Source organism: Trachemys scripta, chromosome 4 (assembly GCF_013100865.1).
Source record: "Trachemys scripta elegans isolate TJP31775 chromosome 4, CAS_Tse_1.0, whole genome shotgun sequence".
NCBI classification, from domain to species: domain Eukaryota; kingdom Metazoa; phylum Chordata; order Testudines; family Emydidae; genus Trachemys; species Trachemys scripta.
The window spans coordinates 46,188,815-46,211,048 of record NC_048301.1 but is presented as its reverse complement, the minus strand read 5'-3'; the positions used below and the strand labels follow the sequence as shown (position 1 = coordinate 46,211,048).

General features: G+C 41.9%; 1 protein-coding gene across 3 annotated transcripts in view; it reads left to right on the top strand.

Annotated features, from left to right (window-relative positions):
- The window catches only part of PRORP (protein only RNase P catalytic subunit), an 85,858-nt gene extending 63,898 nt beyond the window's left edge, over window positions 1–21,960 (top strand). For all 3 annotated transcript variants that reach the window (XM_034768629.1, XM_034768630.1, XM_034768631.1), the window contains 3 exons: window positions 14,213–14,361; window positions 17,794–17,989; window positions 20,848–21,960. In XM_034768629.1, coding sequence (XP_034624520.1) covers window positions 14,213–14,361; window positions 17,794–17,989; window positions 20,848–20,976 — 474 coding nt within the window. In that variant the 3' untranslated portion in view covers window positions 20,977–21,960. The remainder of the gene's footprint in view (window positions 1–14,212; window positions 14,362–17,793; window positions 17,990–20,847) is intronic.
- The last annotated feature ends 274 nt before the right edge of the window (window positions 21,961–22,234 follow it).

The window sequence follows — 22,234 nt, the reverse complement described above, 5'->3', positions numbered from 1 at the left end:
TAGTAGAGTTTTAATCATAAATTGTAAACCTAGGTCTTTTCATGGGTTTATGGTTGCTTTACATGATAATATTTCACCTGTCCTGTTTATGTAAACACTTTAAAAATCAGCAAAAGGGTTATATAAATAAAATGTATTATGAAACAAAAGGCAAAAAACAAAAAACAATTATGTACATAGTTTAGTCCTATTCAGTGTCTACTCGGCGCTTCTTGGCTTGTCTCTGGTATTCATTAAATGGAGCATCTCTTGTCACTGTCCAGCAATAGTCTGCAAGCATTGATGGGCTCCATTTGCCCTGATAGCGTTTCTCCATTGTTGCAATGTCCTGGTGAAATTGCTCGCCGTGCTTGTTGCTCACTGCTCCGCAGTTCTGTGGAAAAAAATCTAGATGAGAGTGCAAAAAGTGTATCTTTAGTGACATGTTGCAACCAAATTTTTGTATGCCTTGAGGAGGTTTTCCACCAACGACCTGAAGTTGTCTGCCTTGTTGTTTCCGAGAAAATGTATTGCCACCAACTGGAAGGCTTTCCATGCCGTCTTTTCCTTGCTACACAGTGCATGGTCAAATGCATCATCTCGAAGAAGTTCACAAATCTGAGGACCAACAAAGACACCTTCCTTTATCTTAGCTTCACTTAACCTTGGAAATTTTCCACGGAGGTACTTGAAAGCTGCTTGTGTTTTGTCAATGGCCTTGACAAAGTTCTTCATCAGACCCAGCTTGATGTGTAAGGGTGGTAACAAAATCTTCCTTGATTCAACAAGTGGTGGATGCTGAACACTTTTCCTCCCAGGCCCCAATGACTGTCGGAGTGGCCAATCTTTCTTGATGTAGTGGGAATCTCTTGCACGACTATCCCATTCGCAGAGAAAACAGCAATACTTTGTGTATCCAGTCTGCAGACCAAGCAAGAGAGCTACAACCTTCAAATCGCCACAAAGCTGCCACTGATGTTGGTCATAGTTTATGCACCTCAAAAGTTATTTCATGTTGTCATAGGTTTCCTTCATATGGACTGCATGACCAACTGGAATTGATGGCAAAACATTGCCATTATGCAGTAAAACAGCTTTAAGACTCGTCTTCGATGAATCAATGAACAGTCGCCACTCATCTGGATCGTGAACGATGTTGAGGGCTGCCATCACACCATCGATGTTGTTGCAGGTTACAAGATCACCTTCCATGAAGAAGAATGGGACAAGATCCTTTTGACGGTCACGGAACATGGAAACCCTAACATCACCTGCCAGGAGATTCCACTGCTGTAGTCTGGAGCCCAACAGCTCTGCCTTACTCTTGGGTAGTTCCAAATCCCTGACAAGGTCATTCAGTTCACCTTGTGTTATGAGGTGTGGTTCAGAGGAGGAGGATGGGAGAAAATGTGGGCCCTGTGACATTGATGGTACAGGAGCAGAAGTTTCATTCTCTTCCTCTTCCTCGTCTGACTCAAGTGAGAATTATTCTGGTGCATCAGGAACCAGCAGTCCTTCTCCGTGGGGTACTGGGCGTTTAGCTGATGGAATGTTTGGGTAATGCACTGTCCACTTTTTCTTCTTTAACACACCTTTCCCAACTGGAGGCACCATGCAGAAGTAACAATTACTGATATGATCTGTTGGTTCTCTCCAAATCATTGGCACTGCAAAAGGCATAGATTTCCTTTTCCTGTTCAACCACTGGCGAAGATTTGTTGCACAAGTGTTACAGCATATGTGTGGGGCCCACCTCTTGTCCTGATCTCCAATTTTGCAGCCAAAATAAAGGTGATAGGCTTTCTTAACCATAGTGGTTATACTGCACTTTTGTGATGCAAAAGTCACTTCACCACAAACATAGCAGAAGTTATCTGCACTGTTCACACAAGTACGACGCATCTCTGCTCACTTTGGCTAAACAGAAACATGTCCCTTTGCAAAATCAAACACTGACAAATAAGAAAGCACGACACTGTATGATTTCTAGAGCTGATATAGGGCAATTTGTTCAGCAGAGTGATGTAAGCTTCGTTATGATTGCATCATCCATGACTTCTAGGAATAACATGATGCAATTCATATCTTGTATGACGCAATACCAGCTTCAGATTGCATCATTCATTGTTTTTGCCTAAAAAGCAAGTACTGTCCAAACCCAGTCATAGATTTATTCATAGATCCAGTCAAAGATGTATTTTAGTCATTCCTGGTTTAAATTGAGATCCCTTCCCTTTATAACTCACTTATCCTCCGTCATTCCCAAGTCAAGGGTTGTATATACTGACCCAATAGCATATCTTGAAAACTAGAGCCAATCAACAATTTTAAGCATCATTTTCATTCTCAGTGACCCAGAATTAGTAAAGTTTGACTACATTTATTTCAGAAGCATTTTGGCTGTAGAGCAGTGCTATAGCGGTAAATATGCCCAATGGTGTGTGATGGGATGTTAGATGGGTGGGATCTGAGTTACTACAGAGAATTCTTTCCTGGGTGTCTGGCTAGTGAGTCTTGCCCACATGCTCAGGGTTTAGCTGATCGCCATATTTGGGGTCGGGAAGGAATTTTCCTCCAGGGCAGATTGGCAGAGGCCCTGGGGGGGTTTTGCCTTCCTCTGCAGTGTGAGGCACGGGTCACTTGCTGGAGGATTCTCTGCACCTTGATCTCTTTAAACCATGATTTGAGGACTTCAATAGCTCAGATATAAGTTGCGGGTTTATTAGAGGGGTGGGTGGGTGAGATTCTGTGGCCTGCATTGTGCAGGAGGTCGGACTAGACGATCATAATGGTCCCTTCTGACCTTAAAGTCTGTTACTCTGTGATCAGAGATCAGAATTGGGAGCAGCCTTGACATATTTATTTACTGTTTGGAAGACTAAGTGAACAGTTGGACCCAGATACTGCAGTGACCTCTGTGGAGGCAGAGATTCCTGTGGTTTTAGTAGGGCTCCAGGCAGGCACAGAGCTGAACTTACACAGAGCTCATCCAAGCCTAATTTAGCAAAATATTTTGAACTCCAAATTGTTTAAATTATTAGAAAATGCTAAAGTTAAGGAGAAATTCAAGAAGGCTCTAATTAAACTCAGGGATTGGGTAATGGCAAATTTAAATGTAATTTTCATAAATGAGAACAAATGCATACAGGGAAAGAAACTTTTAATATGATAGGCTCTGAACTAGCAGGATCCTGTCAGAGATAAAATCCAGAAATCTTCATAAATAGCTCAGTGAAAATGTCTGCCCAGTGCACGGCAGCACTTGGAAAGGAATAATGTTGCTTTGAAATATGTAAAAGGGAATAGAAAGTAAGAATGAATTAAATTATGACAGTGATAAAACAGCTGTGTGTCTGTTCCTTAAGAACTTTGTTCATGTGCTGGCAGAGCATGTGTCTGTGGTTTTGAGTTCTTTGCGCTACCAGTGACTTGCTGTGTGAACATGGACAAATCTCTTTAACCTCTTCTTGCCTCATTTTCATCATCTGCAAAATGGAGATTATAATACCTATTTCTCAGGGATGTTGTGTGACTTTATTATTAAAAATTTGTAATATGCACTGAGATCCTCAAATGAATGGTATGGTATATTTGTGTAAGCTAACATTGTTTTATTAATTTTAATCACCTCCCTTCAAGAAGCAGAGATTGCATATGTTCAGCAAAGGGCAAGCAAACTGGTTAAGAGGCATGGTGCAGATTAACAACAATCATTGTTTGTGCCATCAGAAGCCGTACACCTGAAGACCAACAAGAGATTCCATTCAACTAGGGGAAGGGTAATAAGTACTAGAATGAGACCTACAAAATAATGTAGGGTAGAATGAGAACAAACTGGTTCCTCCTTCTTACCATGTTCTCAATATGAGAACAAAGGATGCTCAATGAAACCAGAGGGCAGCACATATTTTAAAAAATAAGGAAACTTTTTATACAGCTTGTCCTTCATGTGGGATTGAGTAACACAGAAATACATTCAGACAGGTAATTTAGTAGGATTTGTTGAGACTTGATAACACGTGTAATAATGCAAGCTAAGATGATGAAGGGAAAGCAATCCTAAATTTTCAGGGAATAAATTAATTGCCTGTAAATGTTAGGAAGTATTTTTTCTCCATGGCAATGCACAATTAGTTGGCTGAATTACAGGGTGCTTTCACCTTTCTCTGAAGCATCAGTTTCTGTTCGCTGCTGGAGGTGGAATCCTAGATTTGATTGAATAACATGTCAAAGGCACTCACTGGTCCTCACTGAGGTCAGTAAGGCTGTCAAGCTCAAGTTAACATGAAATGTTGTAGATGGAGAGGAGTTGATTATGAGAATTCTCAAGTGGCGTGTGTATTTGTGCCATTTTTTTCAATTGTCTTCCAAAGACTTCCTGCTGAACAGATTATCCAGCTGCATAGCTGATATTTGACACTTAAGTGATGTGGCAACCTTCATACAAATTCTGCTGCATGGAATCTTATTCCAGGAAGCATATTTGCATTATGCAGTTACATGGAAGAGTAATTAGGTAACTTTACTATATTTTAGATAACTTTGAATTATTTGACAGATCAAGAAAGGGTTTATTCGTGCCTTTTTAGGCAAGGGACTTCTGCTGCTCTTTCCTTGTTACTTGTGCTATAATCTGTTTTCTTTATGACTAAAAGTAGTTTGATGGTGTGTCTGATGTCTTCCTTTCTTGAGAAACAGTCAGGCGTGGGAGTATACTCAGTTAGGAAATCCCCCAGCACAAGTGATGTGACTATGTATAGACCACCAGAAATAAATGTCCAAGTCTAAAATTAGACACAAAGTACCCTTTAGTAAAGTAGCATCAAGAACAGGAGTGTTCAGGAGGAATCATGTTTTTTCAAACAGCAAAAATGCATTATTCTAGGGTTCAGGCAACATTTTAGTTTGTATGAATAAAAGTTAATTTTAATGGAATGTGAAGCGGGGTGCTATTGTGAATGAAGGATTTTTAATCACTCTTCTTATGGTAGTTCCACTTAATTTTCTTCATATTTTAGTTAATTTTTTTCCATTGCAAAACTGAAGCAATTTAATACTCACACCTCCAAAATATTTCCCCAAACACTTTAACTTTGTTTTCCTTATTCAGCGGAAGTAACTTCCACTTTAAAGTACAGAATCACTGGTGCCACTAAGATATGAGCTGTGTTCTGTGGGAGCAGAAAGTCCAAATGACTAGCATTTACAATCTAGTCATGTTCTTTATGATTTTTAAACACTTAAGGGCAGGGATCTAGCTTCCCTAAGCCTTGTATACATTCGGGTGTTGCCCCAATTCAGCAGTCTTTGGCCATTGCTGACCCCTAAGTGTAAACATGGACTTGGATTTGCTGATTGAGTTTATCAAGTTTTACTCCTACTTCAAGCATGAGCAAACCCCAATACATTCTATCATTGCACATGCTGACACACTAAGGCCTTGTCTATACTACCGGGGTATGTCGACCTAAGTTATGCTACTCCAGCTACGTGAATAACGTAGCTGGAGTTTACGTAGCTTAGGTCGACTTACTGCAGTGTCTACACCGCGCTACGTTGATGGGTAATGCTCTCCCATCGACTTACCTTACTCCTCTCGTTCCAGTGGAGTACTGGAGTTGACCGGCGAGCACTCTGCGGTCAATTTAGCGGGTCTTCAGTAGAGACACTAAATTGACCCCTGCTGCATCGATCGCAGCAGCGTCTATCCTCAGTTAGTGTAGTCATGGCCTTAGAGGCAGCACCGGAGTAGCTATCCTGATTGCTGAATTGAGGCCATGTGTAGACTGGTCTTAGCACTGCCCCTTCTTTGGTGCCTCATTGTGATTACTGAAATCAGTTGAGGCACTCTTCCTGTCAGCAGGGGCGGCGAGTTGTATAGGCCTATGGTGCCCGTGCTCCACCAATATGAGAGCATGGGGGCCCAGCTCCACCAAAGTTTGGGGCTGGGTCTCTCCACCGGCAGCGCAAACAGGGCTAAGGCGGCTTCCTGCCTGCCTGCTCTGCTTTCGGAAGTGACCAGTATGTCCTTGCGCCCCCTGGGGGGGAGCATGTCTCCACATGCTGCCGCCGCCCCAAGTTGCAGCCAATGGGAGCTGCAGGGGCGGTGCCTGTGGGCAGCAGCGCATGGAGACCCCTCCAACTCCCGGCCTAGGAGCTTCTGCCAGAGGGGTGTGCGGGTCGCTTTCGGGAGCCCCAAGGTCAGCGCTGCACTCCTCACCCTCTCCCGCACACCAGTCCCCTGCCCCAGACCAGACTCTGCACCCTGCACCCAAACTCCCTCCCAGAGCTCGCCCCCTGCATCGCCTCCTGCACCCCAACCCCCTTCCCCAGCCTGCACCGTGCACCCTAACTCCCATGTACCTTTCCAGTCTAGCTTTCACATAATTATTGATGCTTCAGCCAGGAAGATCCAATAAGGATCAAAAGGGTGGGATTTTCCACTCTTTGAAGATTGTACATGTGTTTATATTTTAAAATTTTAAATTTTGTACAGTGGCTAGATGCTGCAGTGGTGAGCATCAAATCTACAAATAACACAAGACCCTAGAGTCCAACAAATTAGTTTATCATAATCCCAAAATACTGCATCAAATCTTGGTCTTTCCTCATATAACGTCTCAACAAAGGCAGAGTAAGAACTTTGTGTGAGGTAAAGAGGTGGAATAAACTGAGAAAAAAGCTCAGGATTTGGGTTTTTTTCAAAGAGATATAAAAAAGTATGCCAAGTATTACTTTTACTATTAAGCAGGGAGACAAAAAACTGTAGCCACCCCTCTCCAGTACCAGATAAATGCCAACACCCTTTGTAGTTTCATTTTGGGGTCAGAAACAAAGATGATCATCAATCAGTCAAGATGCTTCAGTTTACAGGGGAAACTCCAGGGAACAGGAGAAGATAAATGTGACCTACAAAGGGTTTTTTAAATGGTCTTTTGCTCCTCATGATGTATAAAGAAGACCTGAAAGTTGGGTGTTTGGGTTTAGGGATTTTTTTGGAGGGGAGGGATGGAGAAAATTTTAAAAAATGATTTTTTCATTAAAGTCTGGTCTTGTTTTTTCAGGAAGCCTGTGTGAATGAGTAGAGAAAGTAGGATTATGACATCCCCTTGATACCAAGCAGGGTGAACCCTGGATAAGTATAAGGAGAATTTTTTTATTCAGACTGCAAAAGGGGTTGTCTGCACAAGTTAAAGTGGTGCAAACTCCTGTGTAGACACTTATTTCCCTTTGAATGCCTTTTCTGAGTTTAGTTGAACCTGTTTCTCATTGACCGAGGGCTGGTCTACAGACAAACTTACACCAAAATAACTAAATTTGTTGTAATTTGCACCTTTTGTTATTTTGGTGCAAGTTCTGTGTGTGAACACTATGATTTCAGAGTAAAAGTAAATTTACTTTTAAATACTCTAAATTTACATGTGCAAGCTAAGCCAACATAACTTAGGTTTAAACTGTTATAAGTGTGTCTGATATAACTCAATCAGTTTAAAATTACACTTTTATTTAAACCAGTAGAGCAGGCCTAAATTTAAGTGAGAAAGGAATTGACTTATGCTAAATCAAAATAAGACACTTGTATTTCAAAATAAGAATGTCCATACATAAACTTTTGAAACAAAATATTAGAAGATGTTAATTAAAACCAGTTTAGTTATTTGGGTGGCAGTTTGTGCGTGGACCAGCCTTAAGATTTGATAGTCTTAAGACAAAAAACAAGCTGAGGGGGGAAATCAAACAACTCCACGTCCCAGCCTTTCAGTCATCTTGTACATTTAAAAAAAAAAAGGCAAAAAGAAAGCACAAGTCCATTTCCTTTTTCTCTTCAGGTCACTTTTAAGAATAAGCTAGTTATATCAACTATAGAATCGCTACGGTACCACTATCAAAAATGGAAAATTTGCTGTCTAGGATTACTCAGAAAATCTCTCTGCCATTCTCAGCCCACTGTGTGAGACTTTACCCAAAGTCAGACTTCATTTCCTGAAAGCCATTGCATGCAGTTAATTCTACCACGTGGAAATACTTTGAACACAATGTTTTATTAAAGCAATATAGTCTTGCCCTGAAGAATTCATTATTTTAAAAAAAGGTTTTTGTGCATAATTAAAAGGCTGTGTGAACTGATTAGTTAGGTGGGATTATGGTAAATAGGTATTTGAGTGGAAATGATGTAAATGGCAAAAAGAAGAGTCGTGTCTTCCTTTAAACTTTTGGCCTAAAATTTAAAAATTTCAAGTAGTATAAATCAGTACATTGGAGTAGCATTGACTTACAGCAGCTTAGGATCTGGCCCTACATGTTGTAACAATCAATTTTTAGAACACCACCAAAAATATTTCCATTAAGATTTTTAATTTCTGTGGAAACAATTTTAAGAAACCAAACATATTCTCTTTCAGTGTTTGCATCCCAAACATTACAGCACCTGGCCTGTGCTCAGGGCCGGCTCCAAGCACCAGCCCACCAAGCATGTGCTTGGGGCGGCGCCTGGAGGGGGGCGGCGGCGCGGCGTGGTGCTCCGGCCCGAGAGCAGGGCCGCGACTGGGCTCGCTGCCCTCCCCGCAGTGCTCCGGCCGGTCGGGGAGAGCGGGGCCCCGGCCGGGTTCGCCGTCCTCCCCCTGGTGCTCCGGCCGGTCGGGGAGAGCGGAGCCGCGGCGGGCTCACCACCCTCCTCCGGTGCTCTGGCCGCCAGGGAGAGTGGAGCCCTGGCCGGGCTCGCTGCCCTCCCCCCGGTGCTCCGGCTGCCAGGGAGAGCGGAGCCCCAGCCGGGCTCGCTGCCCTCCCCCCGGCGCTCTGGCCACCGGGGAGAGCGGAGCCCCGGCCAGGCTCGGCGCCGTCCCCGCCGGGGGCGGAGGGCGGCCGGAGGCTTTTTTGCCTGGGGCGGCAAAAAAGCCAGAGCCAGCCCTGCCTGCGTTGGAGAACCTGCAAGTGAAAGTGACTATAAAAAAGTGAAACGGACCAATCAATTATCCCTGTACAGTTGAGATATGCAAAAAGTAAACAACATAAATAGTGAGAAAATATAATTGAACTTTAAAATTTTTTCAGCTCTAATGTGTTATTAGGAACATAGATAAGGAAATTTGTTATTTAAAAATATATATAATCTGACAGGTTTCAGAGTGGTAGCCATGTTAGTCTGTATCCGCAAAAGGAACGATGAGTACTTGTGGCACCTTAGAGACTAACAAATTTATTTGAGCATAAACTTTTGTGTGCTAAAACCCACTTCATCGGATGCATGCAAACGAAAATACAGTAGGAAGGTATATATATACAGAACATGAAAAAATGGGTGTTGCCATACCAACTATAACGAGAGTGATTAATTAAGGTGGGCTATTACACCGGTCTACAATTTTTGAGAAGTTGTCTGCTTCAGAGATAAAATGTGCTATTTATTATGTATTTTGATGTGCTGAATTCAAATATGACAATTAAAACAACTGATTGGCTACTCTTTCTAAGATATTTAAGTTTTTACATTTTAGGTCTATGTATATTCTGTAGATAGTAGAGTTTTAATCATAAATTGTAAACCTAGGTCTTTTCATGTGTTTATGGTTGCTTTACATGATAATATTTACCTGTCCTTTTTATGTAACACTTTAAAAATCAGCAAAAGGGTTATATAAATAAAATTTATTATGAAACAAAAGGCAAAAAACAACTATGTACATAGTTTAGTCCTATTCAGTGTCTACTCGGCGCTTCTTGGCTTGTCTCTGGTATTCATTAAATGGAGCATCTCTTGTCACTGTCCAGCAATAGTCTGCAAGCATTGATGGGCTCCATTTGCCCTGATAGCGTTTCTCCATTGTTGCAATGTCCTGGTGAAATCGCTCGCCGTGCTCGTCGCTCACTGCTTTGCAGTTCTGTGGAAAAAAATCTAGATGAGAGTGCAAAAAATGTATCTTTAGTGACATGTTGCAACCAAGACTTTTGTATGCCTTGAGGAGGTTTTCCACCAACAACCTGTAGTTGTCTGCCTTGTTTCCGAGAAAATTTATTGCCACCAACTGGAAGGCTTTCCATGCCGTCTTTTCCTTGCCACGCAGTGCATGGTCAAATACATCATCTCGAAGAAGTTTACGAATCTGAGGACCAACAAAGACACCTTCCTTTATCTTAGCTTCACTTAACCTTGGAAATTTTCCATGGAGGTACTTGAAAGCTGCTTGTGTTTTGTCAATGGCCTTGACAAAGTTCTTCATCAGATCCAGCTTGATGTGTAAGGGTGGTAACAAAATCTTCCTTGATTCAACAAGTGGTGGATGCTGAACACTTTTCCTCCCAGGCTCCAATGACTGTCGGAGTGGCCAATCTTTCTTGATGTAGTGGGAATCTCTTGCACGACTATCCCATTCGCAGAGAAAACAGCAGTACTTTGTGTATCCAGTCTGCAGACCAAGCAAGAGAGCAACAACCTTCAAATCGCCACAAAGCTGCCACTGATGTTGGTCATAGTTTATGCACCTCAAAAGTTGTTTCATGTTGTCATAGGTTTCCTTCATATGGACTGCATGACCAACTGGAATTGATGGCAAAACATTGCCATTATGCAGTAAAACAGCTTTAAGACTCGTCTTCGATGAATCAATGAACAGTCGCCACTCATCTGGATCGTGAACGATGTTGAGGGCTGCCATCACACCATCGATATTGTTGCAGGCTACAAGATCACCTTCCATGAAGAAGAACGGGACAAGATCCTTTTGACGGTCACGGAACATGGAAACCCTAACATCACCTGCCAGGAGATTCCATTGCTGTAGTCTGGAGCCCAATAGCTCTGCCTTACTCTTGGGTAGTTCCAAATCCCTGACAAGGTCATTCAGTTCACCTTGTGTTATGAGGTGTGGTTCAGAGGAGGAGGATGGGAGAAAATGTGGGCCCTGTGACATTGATGGTACAGGAGCAGAAGTTTCATTCTCTTCCTCTTCCTCGTCTGACTCAAGTGAGAATGATTCTGGTGCATCAGGAACCGGCAGTCCTTCTCCGTGGGGTACTGGGCGTATAGCTGATGGAATGTTTGGATAATGCACAGTCTACTTTTTCTTCTTTGACACACCTTTCCCAACTGGAGGCACCATGCAGAAGTAACAATTGCTGGTATGATCTGTTGGCTCTCTCCAAATCATTGGCACTGCAAAAGGCATAGATTTCCTTTTCCTATTCAACCACTGGCGAAGATTTGTTGCACAAGTGTTGCAGCATATGTGTGGGGCCCACCTCTTGTCCTGATCTCCAATTTTGCAGCCAAAATAAAGGTGATAGGCTTTCTTAACCATAGTGGTTATACTGCGCTTTTGTGATGCAAAAGTCACTTCACTACAAACATAGCAGAAGTTATCTGCACTGTTCACACAAGTACGAGGCATCTCTGCTCACTTTGGCTAAACAGAAATGTGTCCCTTTGCAAAATCAGACACTGACAAATAAGAGAGCACAACACTGTATGATTTCTAGAGCTGATATAGGGCAATTTGTTCAGCAGAGTGATGTAATCTTCGTTATGATTGCATCATCCATGACTTCTAGGAATAACATGATGCAATTCATATCGTGTATGACACAATACCAGCTTCAGATTGCATCATTCATTGTTTTGCCTAAAAAGCAAGTACTGTCCAAACCCAGTCATAAATTTATTCATAGATCCAGTCAAAGATGTATTTTAGTCATTTCTGGTTTAAATTGAGATCCCTTCCCTTTATAACTCACTTATCCTCTGCTATTCCCAAGTCAAGGGTCGTATATACTGACCCAATAGCATATCTTGAAAACTAGAGCCAATCAACAATTTTAAGCATCATTTTCGTTCTCAGTGACCCAGAATTAGTAAAGTTTGACTACATTTATTTCAGAAGCATTTTGGCTGTAGAGCAGTGTTATCAGCAGAAGAAAAAAAACTTTTGTAGTGAAAATCAGGATTGCCCATTTCCAACAGTTGACAAGAAGGAGTGAGTAACAGTAGGGGGAAAAATTAGCATGAGGAAATAGTTTTTACTTTGTGTAATGACCCATCCACTCCCAGTCTTTATTCAAGTCTAATTTAATGGTGTCCAGTTTGCAAATTAATTCCAATTCTGAAGTTTCTCTTTGGAGTCTGTTTTTGAAGTTTTTTGTTGGAGTATTGCGACTTTTAGGTCTGTAATTGAGTGACCAGAGAGGTTGAAGTGTTCTTTGACTGGTTTTTGAATGTCATAATTCTTGACGTCTGATTTGTGTCCATTTATTCTTTTGCATAGAGACTGTCCGGTTTGGCCAATGTACATGGCAGAGGGGCATTGCTGACACATGATGGCATATATCACATCGGTAGATGTGCAGGTGAACGAGCCTCTGATAGTGTGGCTGATGTGATTAGGACCTATGATGGTGTTCCCTGAATAGATATGTGGACAGAATTGGCAACGGGCTTTGTTGGACGAGAGCTGAGGAATCATTGTTCTAAGTCAGCCATAAGCCCAGGAACCTATCCTTGCAATAAAGAGAGAGAGAGAGAGAGAGAGCCTGTCAGACAACTTACTTTATCTGCCATTTTATAGGCTAAAACCATATTGTTTAGTTATTGTCTAGCCATATTATGAGCTATTTCTTTCAAGCAGAGGAAAGTAGACCCCATGTATGTAAAGAAATGTTGGATGTCTAGCATGATTTCCTGCAAATGGCAGCCAACTCTGTCAGTCACTAGTAAACTCCACTGCTCCGCTCCAGCACCGAGACCACCTAGCCCCATCTTTAAATTTGGGCTTGTCTGCACTTACAGAGCTGCATCAGTGCAGCTGTGCTACTGTAGCTCTTAGTGAAGACACTACCTATGCCAATGGGAGAGCTTCACCCGATGTTGCAGATAGTCCACCTCCCCGAGATGCGGTAGTTATGGCAATGGGAGAATATAAATATAGCACTGTCTACACCAGGAGTTAGGTTGGTATAACTGCATCACTCAGGGATGTGGGTACCAACACAGTTATACTGATATAAGTTTGTAGTCTAGACCAGGGCTCAGTGTACAGAGCCTTCACCCCCATCGTTCCAGTATTATAGCAGCAGCAGCTAGGAGAGCCAGCAGACAATAAACCATAAAACATTTTTGGATCCCTTTCCCACTTCTATGGCTACTAAGTGAATCCTGTCTTGTTCCTATGGCAAATGAGCCTGTTGAAGACAGTCACAAAGAGGAGGAGAGGTGGGAGAAGAAACAAGGGGGAGGAGGGGCAGGGGAGAGGGCTAGGGAGTCAGCAGTGATAGAGGAAAAAATATTAACAGACTATGGAGGCAATAGCAATAAAGAATTAGGGAGCTCTCTTTCCTAAAGCATTTGTGTGTATAGTCCCCAGGCAATGTGCTGCAATCTCAGGAACTAATTTTCCTCCTTTTTTGGGCAATATGGTAATGCTATTAATTTGCAGTTGATCCATATGTGTGTTCAGTGTACTTAGAGGGTTAGGTTCTCCACCCTGTCCGATCTCTGCCTGGGTGCAATGGAGAGGGAAGGCCACAGGGAGCCAATTGTGGCTCCCTGATCCTCAGTGACCTGGCCCCAGCACAAGTTAGAATGGCACAGGTGCAGTTCTAACTTGCCCCTTTGGTGTATGGTCCCTCAGTGGAGACTCTGACATAGTGGTGACTTTTACCACCCTGGAATATTGATTCATGCATTGGTTGATAATGATGCTTTCATCAACCACGTCATACTTTTATAGTCTCTCTTCCTCTGTTAGAGTAGTACCGATCAATTATACTTTTGCAACCACTACAGTAGGTGGTGCTAGTGGAGCAGCACAGGCTAAACAATCAAGCCTTCCTCACTTCCTTGACTAAGCTCAAGGGCTTCACCTCCGCACCATTCCCAGTGTGAGAATCCCAAGGTGATTCAAGTCTTCCATTTGACTCTTACCTATTGAGCTGTCCAGAGAGCTCTGCATCAATTCCCATGTATTAATTACAAGAATGTTGCGAAAGTTTAAAGCAGTTAATAACAGTACATTTTTCTTTTTGTGTATGTGTTTGATAATTGACACTTTTTAACAGGTTAGTTAATTTTTTTATACTTAAAAATGAGAGTTTCCTACCTACTGCTGACCCTAGGAATGATTCCTGGGAGACTGTCCAGGAAATTATAGGAATCCCTTGACTAAAGACATAGAGAAGAAAATATAGTTCCTGTCATTCTTGTTTTTACAGCTAAAACAGTCTGTGCTTTTGCTTTTGTTTCCTGCAGCTACTTGATGTTGTCTTCCACCTGGCACAGCAGAATCTGCGGTTGCTCGTGCTGGGCCGCAAACACATGCTGACTGGATCTTATAGCTGGAAAAGGCACATTGTGGCTGCTATGCAGAAGAAAGCAGACTTCTTCTTTGCTGAAAATGTGTAAGTATTGATGAAGATGACTCAGTTTACTGGCAGTCAAAACTAGATTCATTTTTATATTTAATTACTTAAACCAGCTAATTTTGTGACTTACTACAATACTATTTATTATTAAGCACTGACAGTGCTCAGCCCTATACATGCAAAAGAGAACAACATATTCCTTGCTCCATGGAGTTTACAGTCTAAATGGACAGAGAAAACAGATTAAAAATTGTGCTAAAATACAGAGCTCTAATAATGTAGATGTCTGAGACCAATACAGGTTCGAATGAGGATCAAGTGGAAGGGGGAAAATTGAGACAGAGGCAGATTGCAATTCAAAAACAGGTGGCCGTTTATTAATGGGAAAAAAATCACAACTTGGGTTGGGGAGGAGCACTTTTACCAACCAACAATACAAATTCAAACAAGTAACCAACCAGAAATATCACCAGAGCAGTAATATAAAACAAGCTATATACATTTAACAACAAGGAATCTACAACCATTTACCAAAAACCAGAACAAACATACAGAACTGAATAAACTGTAACAATTTGCCCTCTATACACTGTACAAGAGATTTGGTACCAAGTAATAAAGAAAAAAGGGCCTAACCAACAGAATATCTACAAAAATTAATACCTGCATACCACACTCCAGGCGCAGCTGACCAGCAGTACAGACACCAAGGACATGATGAGATGGAACCCGAAATTACAAGACACGAGCTAGCTAAATCCGGAGGAGATCCTGGCTGAAAGGGTGATCAGGCCTTTCAGCTAACACGTGGACACTCCTGCTGATTTAGACCAGAGACATAGTTTTGTTCGAAGACCCTTGCACGTGCTAGCATCTAATTGGTTCCCCGCTCCTACACCAACCAGGCTCCAAGCTGGTGCCCCCTACGTAACAGGCACTGCTCACGGCACACTAGGCTTATGCACACGGCCCGCTGGAATTGTAGTACACGATACCAATGTGACCTACAATTGACCAGGCAGAAGGTTCGAGAATGGTCACACGGCCCCAAGGTGCTGCACACGACACCGATGTGACCTTCTGACCGACAATTGGCCATCCGGACGCCATGACAGAGCATAGGGCTGCGACAGTAGAGTCTTAGGGTATGTCTATACTGAAATAAAAGACCCGCAGCTGGCCCAGGTCAGCTGGCTTGGGCTGTGGGGCAAAAAATTGCTGTGTAGATATTCCGGCCCAGGTTTGAGCCCAGGCCCTGGGACCCTCACCCCTCATGGGGTCCCAAAGCTCAGGCTCCAGCCTGAGCCTGAATGTCTGCACAGCAATTTTACAGCCACACAGTCCGAGCGCTGTGAGCCCAAGTCAGTTGACTTGGGCCAGCCGTGGGTGTTTGAGCGCTGTATAGATGTACGCATATTGACACCTATATGGATCATCAGCAGGGTAGGAACCTTTAGATCCACAGGTAGACCTCTGCCAATTGAGCTAACAGATTAACTGATAGTATAGATTGTCATCCTATATGTCAGTGGTTTTCAACCTTTTTCATTTGCGGATCCCTAAAAAATTTCGAATGGCGGTATGGACCCCTTTGGAAATCTTAGACATAGTCTGTGGATCACCAGGGGTCCACAGACCACAGGTTGAAAACCACTGCTCTATGTAGACCAGTACTAGAAGGGGATGAGACGCACATTTTGCCAAATATTTCTTGACAGCAGAGGAATGTTGAGAGTAGGGAACCTTGAGTTCTACTCCAGGTTCTGGAAAGGGAAGTGTTTTTGAAAAATCTTAGTTCACACATGCTCAGTAGAGACTTGTTAGAGTTTAGCAGCTAAGTGTAAATGGAATCTACAGAGAATTTAGCTAAGATTTTTCAGAAGCTCATAACTTGGCCAGATGGGGTTGTTTTTCATGGGAACAGGAAAAGGCACATCCCTGGCACAAAGATTCCCTCATCCACTATAATGAATTTAAGTCCCTGCTCCAGTTTGGATGTGCTAGAGAGCTTCTCAGCAAAATGGTTGTAATAATTTTTAACATGGGCAAAACTGCATTTTTTCTTAATCTTCTCAGAAGGAGATAAACCAATTTTGCTGAAACTTTAAAAACAAACAAACAAAAAAACCACGCTATCCAGCCTGAGCAGAAAGCCAGCATGGAAAATTTCAACCTGAATGGTTAAAGTTTGGCAAAGTTGTAAGCAACTGAAAACAGAATCTTGTAATGCACAGTGTTAACTATAGACACACCTACTGGCTCTACCTATAATAAATGTGCAGCATTTCTTCTGACTTACCTATTTTTAGATCCTTGGATGGAAAGTACTGTAGAATTGCAGAGCTGTTGTTATGTAATGGAGCTTTTCTCAGGGAGGGATAAAAAGTTTAACAAAAAAATTAATGTCCCCACCCCATCCCACATCTGTCTGATTTCAGTGAAGATGAAGTCGAGTATATTCTCTGAAAAAATCTTAGCGTTTCTTGGGAATGAACCCACCCACAAGTCTATGAATCAGAGTTACACTGTGCTATGCATGACACTAGAGCAGGGGTAGGCAACCTATGGCACACGTGCCGAAGGCAGCATGCGAGCTGATTTTCAGTGGCACTCACACTGCCCAGGTCCTGGCCACCAGTCTGGGGGGCTCTGCATTTTAATTTAATTTTAAATGAAGCTTCTTAAACATTTTAAAAACCTTATTTACTTTACATACAACAATAGTTTAATTATATATTATAGACTTATAGAAAGAGACCTTCTAAAAACGTTAAAATGTATTACTGACACGCAAAACCTTAAATTAGAGTGAATAAATGAAGACTCGGCACACCACTTCTGAAAGGTTGCTGACCCTTGCACTAGAGACACTATCAGATGCTCACATGAAATTATTGATCTATATGGATGCAGTACAGTTTTGTGCAAGTATCAGAGAGGTAGCCGTGTTAGTCTGAATCTGTAAAAAGCAACAGAGGGTCCTGTGGCACCTTTGAGACTAACAGAAGCATTGGGAGCATAAGCTTTCGTGGGTAAGAACCTCACTTCTTCAGATGCAAGACACATACTTCTGTAAGTCTCAAAGGTGCCACAGGACCCTCTGTTGCTTTTTACAGTTTTGTGCAAGTGTGTGGGGCCCCTGAAGACACAATCTGAATGTTAGTGCTTCTGTTCACGGTAGCAGTTTATTGTTAAATCACATGGTAAGTTACCATTTTGTTACTTGCTGTGTTGTAGTGGGAAGGGAAAACGTTCTTTCTTCTAGGCAGCTAAATTTTAATTCCCTTCCAAAAATTTGGATGCTTTGTGGTAAACAGGAAAAGTTCTTTGTTTTAACAGAGAGCTTAGTGGTGATGGGAATTTGCATTAATGATGATGAATGAAATTCAGCTGAATGCTTGATTCATTTCCTGCATCCTTTTAGTGCCCATGAGTGACGTCCGTCTTTACTCTTCGTGGTTTATTTAGGTCAGAAGATGACCCCTTCCTATTATATGCCACTCTTCACTCAGGCAGTCATTGTAAGTTTCTTACTAGAGACCTCCTGCGAGATCATAAGGCTTGTCTTCCCGACAGTCTTACTCGGCATCTGTTCTTTAAGTGGCAGCGTGGACACCAAATGGTGCTTTCCAACTACTGGCCAGGAAAGAGAATAAAATTTCAGGTAAGTTCTCTGCTCTCTTCAGAAAACCTACAGAACATACTCAATAAATGCATAAAATATGAGCCACAACTAATAAAAAAATGTAGAAAAAATTCCTATTGAAGCCTAAGGGCAGAATTTGTATGGATGAGCACATAAGAGGCAAGTATCAGGGGGTAGCCGTGTTAGTCTGTATCTACAAAAACAACAAAGAGTCTGGTGGCACCTTAAAGACTAACAGATTTATTTGGGCATAAGCTTTCGTGAGTAAAAACCTCACTTCTTCGGATGCAAGTTGCATCCGAAGAAGTGAGGTTTTTACTCACGAAAGCTTATGCCCAAATAAATCTGTTAGTCTTTAAGGTGCCACCAGACTCTTTGTTGTTTTTACATAAGAGGCAGTGTGCTCAAAACTCCAGTTTCACTCTCAAATAGCACTTCTGCTCACAAAATGTGTGATTTGCCATTGTAGGCAAGAGGACTGATTAATAGACAAGAAAGTGACACTTCAAGGGCATAAACATCTGTTTACCTGTACAGTTACATGTTTGCCTTTACAGACCTTTTGGGTGAAATGTATGATAGGTGGACATACTTGAAAATTTTACCCTGAGGGTATGTCTACACTGCAATGTAAGTGCACCATTAGTGGGACTCGAGTCAGCTGACCCGTGTTAGGGACTCATGGGCTTGAGTGTCTACATTGTATTTTAACCCTTTGTTAAGACTTTTCTAACCTGTGCTCAAACATAGGGCTCTGGTCTCCACACTGCAGTGCGCAGACCCAAGTCAACCCTAGTAAAGTAAACTGTATCCCAGAATCCCTTGTGCTCCTCACCCTTGAAATGTCGCTGTTCTAGGCCTAGGACAATGGTGTACTGTGTGAAAACTTTACTGCCTACCCTGTACATTGCCAGGAAGCAGCTCATTTTACAAAAGTCTTGATCAATTCGCTCTCCATTGCAAACCCAGGAGGCTCTCTGATAGCATACTTGCAGACCAGTGATCGGAAGAGAATGGGTTAATGGTGACCTCAGCTGCTGCCATTTGCAAAGGAGGGGTGGGTTATATTTCAATAGAGTGGATTGAAGATTCTTGGGATAGAGAGGGCTAAGGAGGTTGTCCTGTGGAATTGTGGGATACTTCCAGCTGACTCTTGGGACCTGAGTCAAATGGTGTCTACACTGCAAAGCAATAGGGCTTGAATCCTGGTTCCCAGCTCACCTTGAGCTCGGACCCTCCAGACCTGCAGGGTCCTGGGACCATGGGTCTGAGCCCTGGGTTAGTGCAATTGCAGTGTAAATGCAAGGGGGATTAGGCTTGAGCCTAGGCTCAAGACTGGGCTTACACTGCAGTGTAGACATCCCCTTAGAGCCCTTCATATCCGGCTTCCAAATTCTGCTTTTTCTTGCATCTGTTATAAGCATGAAAATAGATCATTCTCCTCTTCAATTCTTCCATAAAGTGTGTATTTTTAATCCCAAAATAGAATGCATTTTTAATTCCTTTTTAAAGACGTGTTCACAGACAAATACAGGTATTCAGTGCAGCAATGTTCTAAACAGGTAGGTTCACAGATATGTAAGGTGCAATAAAGAGAGACATATTAGTCAGATATGCAATCAGTATACAGCTAAATGAGTGACGACCTTCTGAGCATAGTATGCGTAGTTTTGGCTGGAGGAAGTCACTTGCTGTTTCCTTGGCGAGACCAATAATAGAATACTGCATACAGTTATGGTGTCTACAGTTTAAAAAGAATGTTGAAAAATTGGTGAGAATGCAGTAAAGAGCCACAAAACAAATTCAAGGGCTGGAGAAAATGCCTCTCATTGAGAGAATTAAAAAGCTAAATCTGTTTAGTTTATCAAAAGAAGAGTGAGAAGTGACTTGATTACAGTATGTAAGTAGCTTCACAGACAGAAAATACCAACTACTAAAGTGCTCTTTAACCTAGCAGAGATAGGCATAATTAGAACCAAGGACTGAAGTTAAAACCGGACAATTCAACTTAGAAATAAGGAACACATTTTTAAACAGTTAGGGTTGATTAACCATTGGAACAAACTACTAAGGAAATTGGTGGATTCTCTATCTCAGGGGTTGGCAACCTTCAGCACGCGGCCCATCAGGGTAATACGCTGGCAGGCCGCAAGACATTTTGTTTACATTGACCGTCTGGAGGCACGGCCCCCCACAGCTCCCAGTGGCCGTGGTTCGCCGCTTTCTGCAGCTCTCATTGGCCGGGAACAGCGAACCACAGCCACTGGGAGCTGCGGGGGGCCATGCCTGCAGATAGTCAATGTAAACAAATTGTCTTGCAGCCCGCCAGCGAGGATTACCCTGATGGGCCACATGCCGAAGGTTGCCGACCCCTTTTCTATCTCTTGATGTCTTCATATCAAGATCAAATATTTAAAGATACACAAACCAGAAAGATTCTGTGTAGAGGAAAAAATATTGAGAAGATGAGTCATGATCCAATGAAAAAGATCAAGTAAACAGTAGAAATCTTGAAGTCAACAAAGAGATTCCTGTGGTGGTGCTTTTTGAGTTCAACAGACTATAGTTAAAGAAGAATACTAGGACTCTGTTAACATTTTGTATATTTATATTAACTGGGATTTATACACGTCTTAGGTGGGTTGGGTGCAAGGTTTATGAACAGAAATATCCAGTGTTCCTTGCAGTCAGACTACCTATCTATTTACTTTAACATGCTCTGCTTTTCGTGTTTGCTGTTCTGCAAAACCATCCAACAGCTTTCCACAGATACTCCTGAGAAAGGGCAGGAAATGTTTGCTAGTCATTGCAACATTTTTATTTTTTTTCCATTGAGCAAAGTCAATATAACATTTTTTTCTTGTCTTTACCCACAGCCTATTCTCACTTACGACACAGTGGTACAGACTACTGGTGACACTTGGCATATTCCCTATGATGAACAGCTGGTGGAAAGATATTCCTATGAAGTGCCAACAAAATGGCTTTGCCTTCAACGGAAATAATAAAGAATGCAGTTTTACAAACTAAAACTACAATTGTTTGCCACTGTTGCTAACAGGCAGAGTCCAGTGATCATGCACAGTCATGGGATTAATACACCAAATATGAATCCTACCGCTGACTAAATGTTCACCAAATTCATATCTGCTGTAACTCCATTGAAGTCAGAGTTCATTTTGCCCTGTAATAAATAAGAGATTTGTTGTAGCACCATTTATTAAGATTTTATTGGGATGAGGTGATGAAGGGATTGAGCACTAGGATGGTCCATAGATCCTCCTAATAAATTTTAGCTTCTAAATTTCCAAAGATATAAAATCTTGAACTTATTTCTTAGTTAAAATAATAGTTTGTTTTTTACATAAAAATTGATCATATTAGGAACTTCACTGTGGGCAATAATATGACACAGCTGAATTTTGTATAGCCTCTCATAGAAACTTGAGGTAATTAGAAGACAGCAAAAGTGGTATAAATTACAGAAAAAGTGTTGTAAACCATTATCATTATTTATTAACTATTTGTATGACAGTTGTGAATCCTGTTTTTTCCATCGACCAGCCTTATACGAGAAAGTCAAATGGAAATGAAATATTTATCTTTGTGGAAGGATCTGAAGAAAAATTCACTGTCAAGTTTTGCAGTATAAGAAAGCTGATGGGCCTCTTACCAAATGAAGTAGCTCCCACCTGGGCCCTCACAAACAGCTTTCCAGCATGCAAGCCACACCCTGAATGTCTGCGTGTAACTGCAGCCTGCCATACACACACTCTGGCTTTCAACAGCCTTGGTTATACTGCAGGGTGTTGTCTAACTGCACTTCCCCAGTCTTAGATTTTCCACCAGAAATGTATGTCCTGTACTGCCCAGCCCTCTCCTGGACACTACAAGTTATATTAAGTCTGTTATTCCTTTAGCAGAATAATATGCCAACTTATTATTTCAAATAGTTATTCAGACACTTCAATTTAAATACACTGGATTAAATAAACAGTAAAACAAGTTTATTAACTACAAAGAGAGAGATTTTAAGTGAATACAAATAATGAGGCATAAGGGTCAGAAATGGTTACAAGAAAAATAAATATAAGATGTTTACTAATACCCAACTTCATAAACTATAGCAGATTCGAGCAAAGTTCTCATTATATGCTTTCAGCAGTCTTACTGACCAAACCTTCCCCCAGAGTTCAACAAATGTTCCTTTGTCGCTTCAAGTGTAGTGAATACGATGGGTGGGGGGTGTTTGTACCTCCTTTT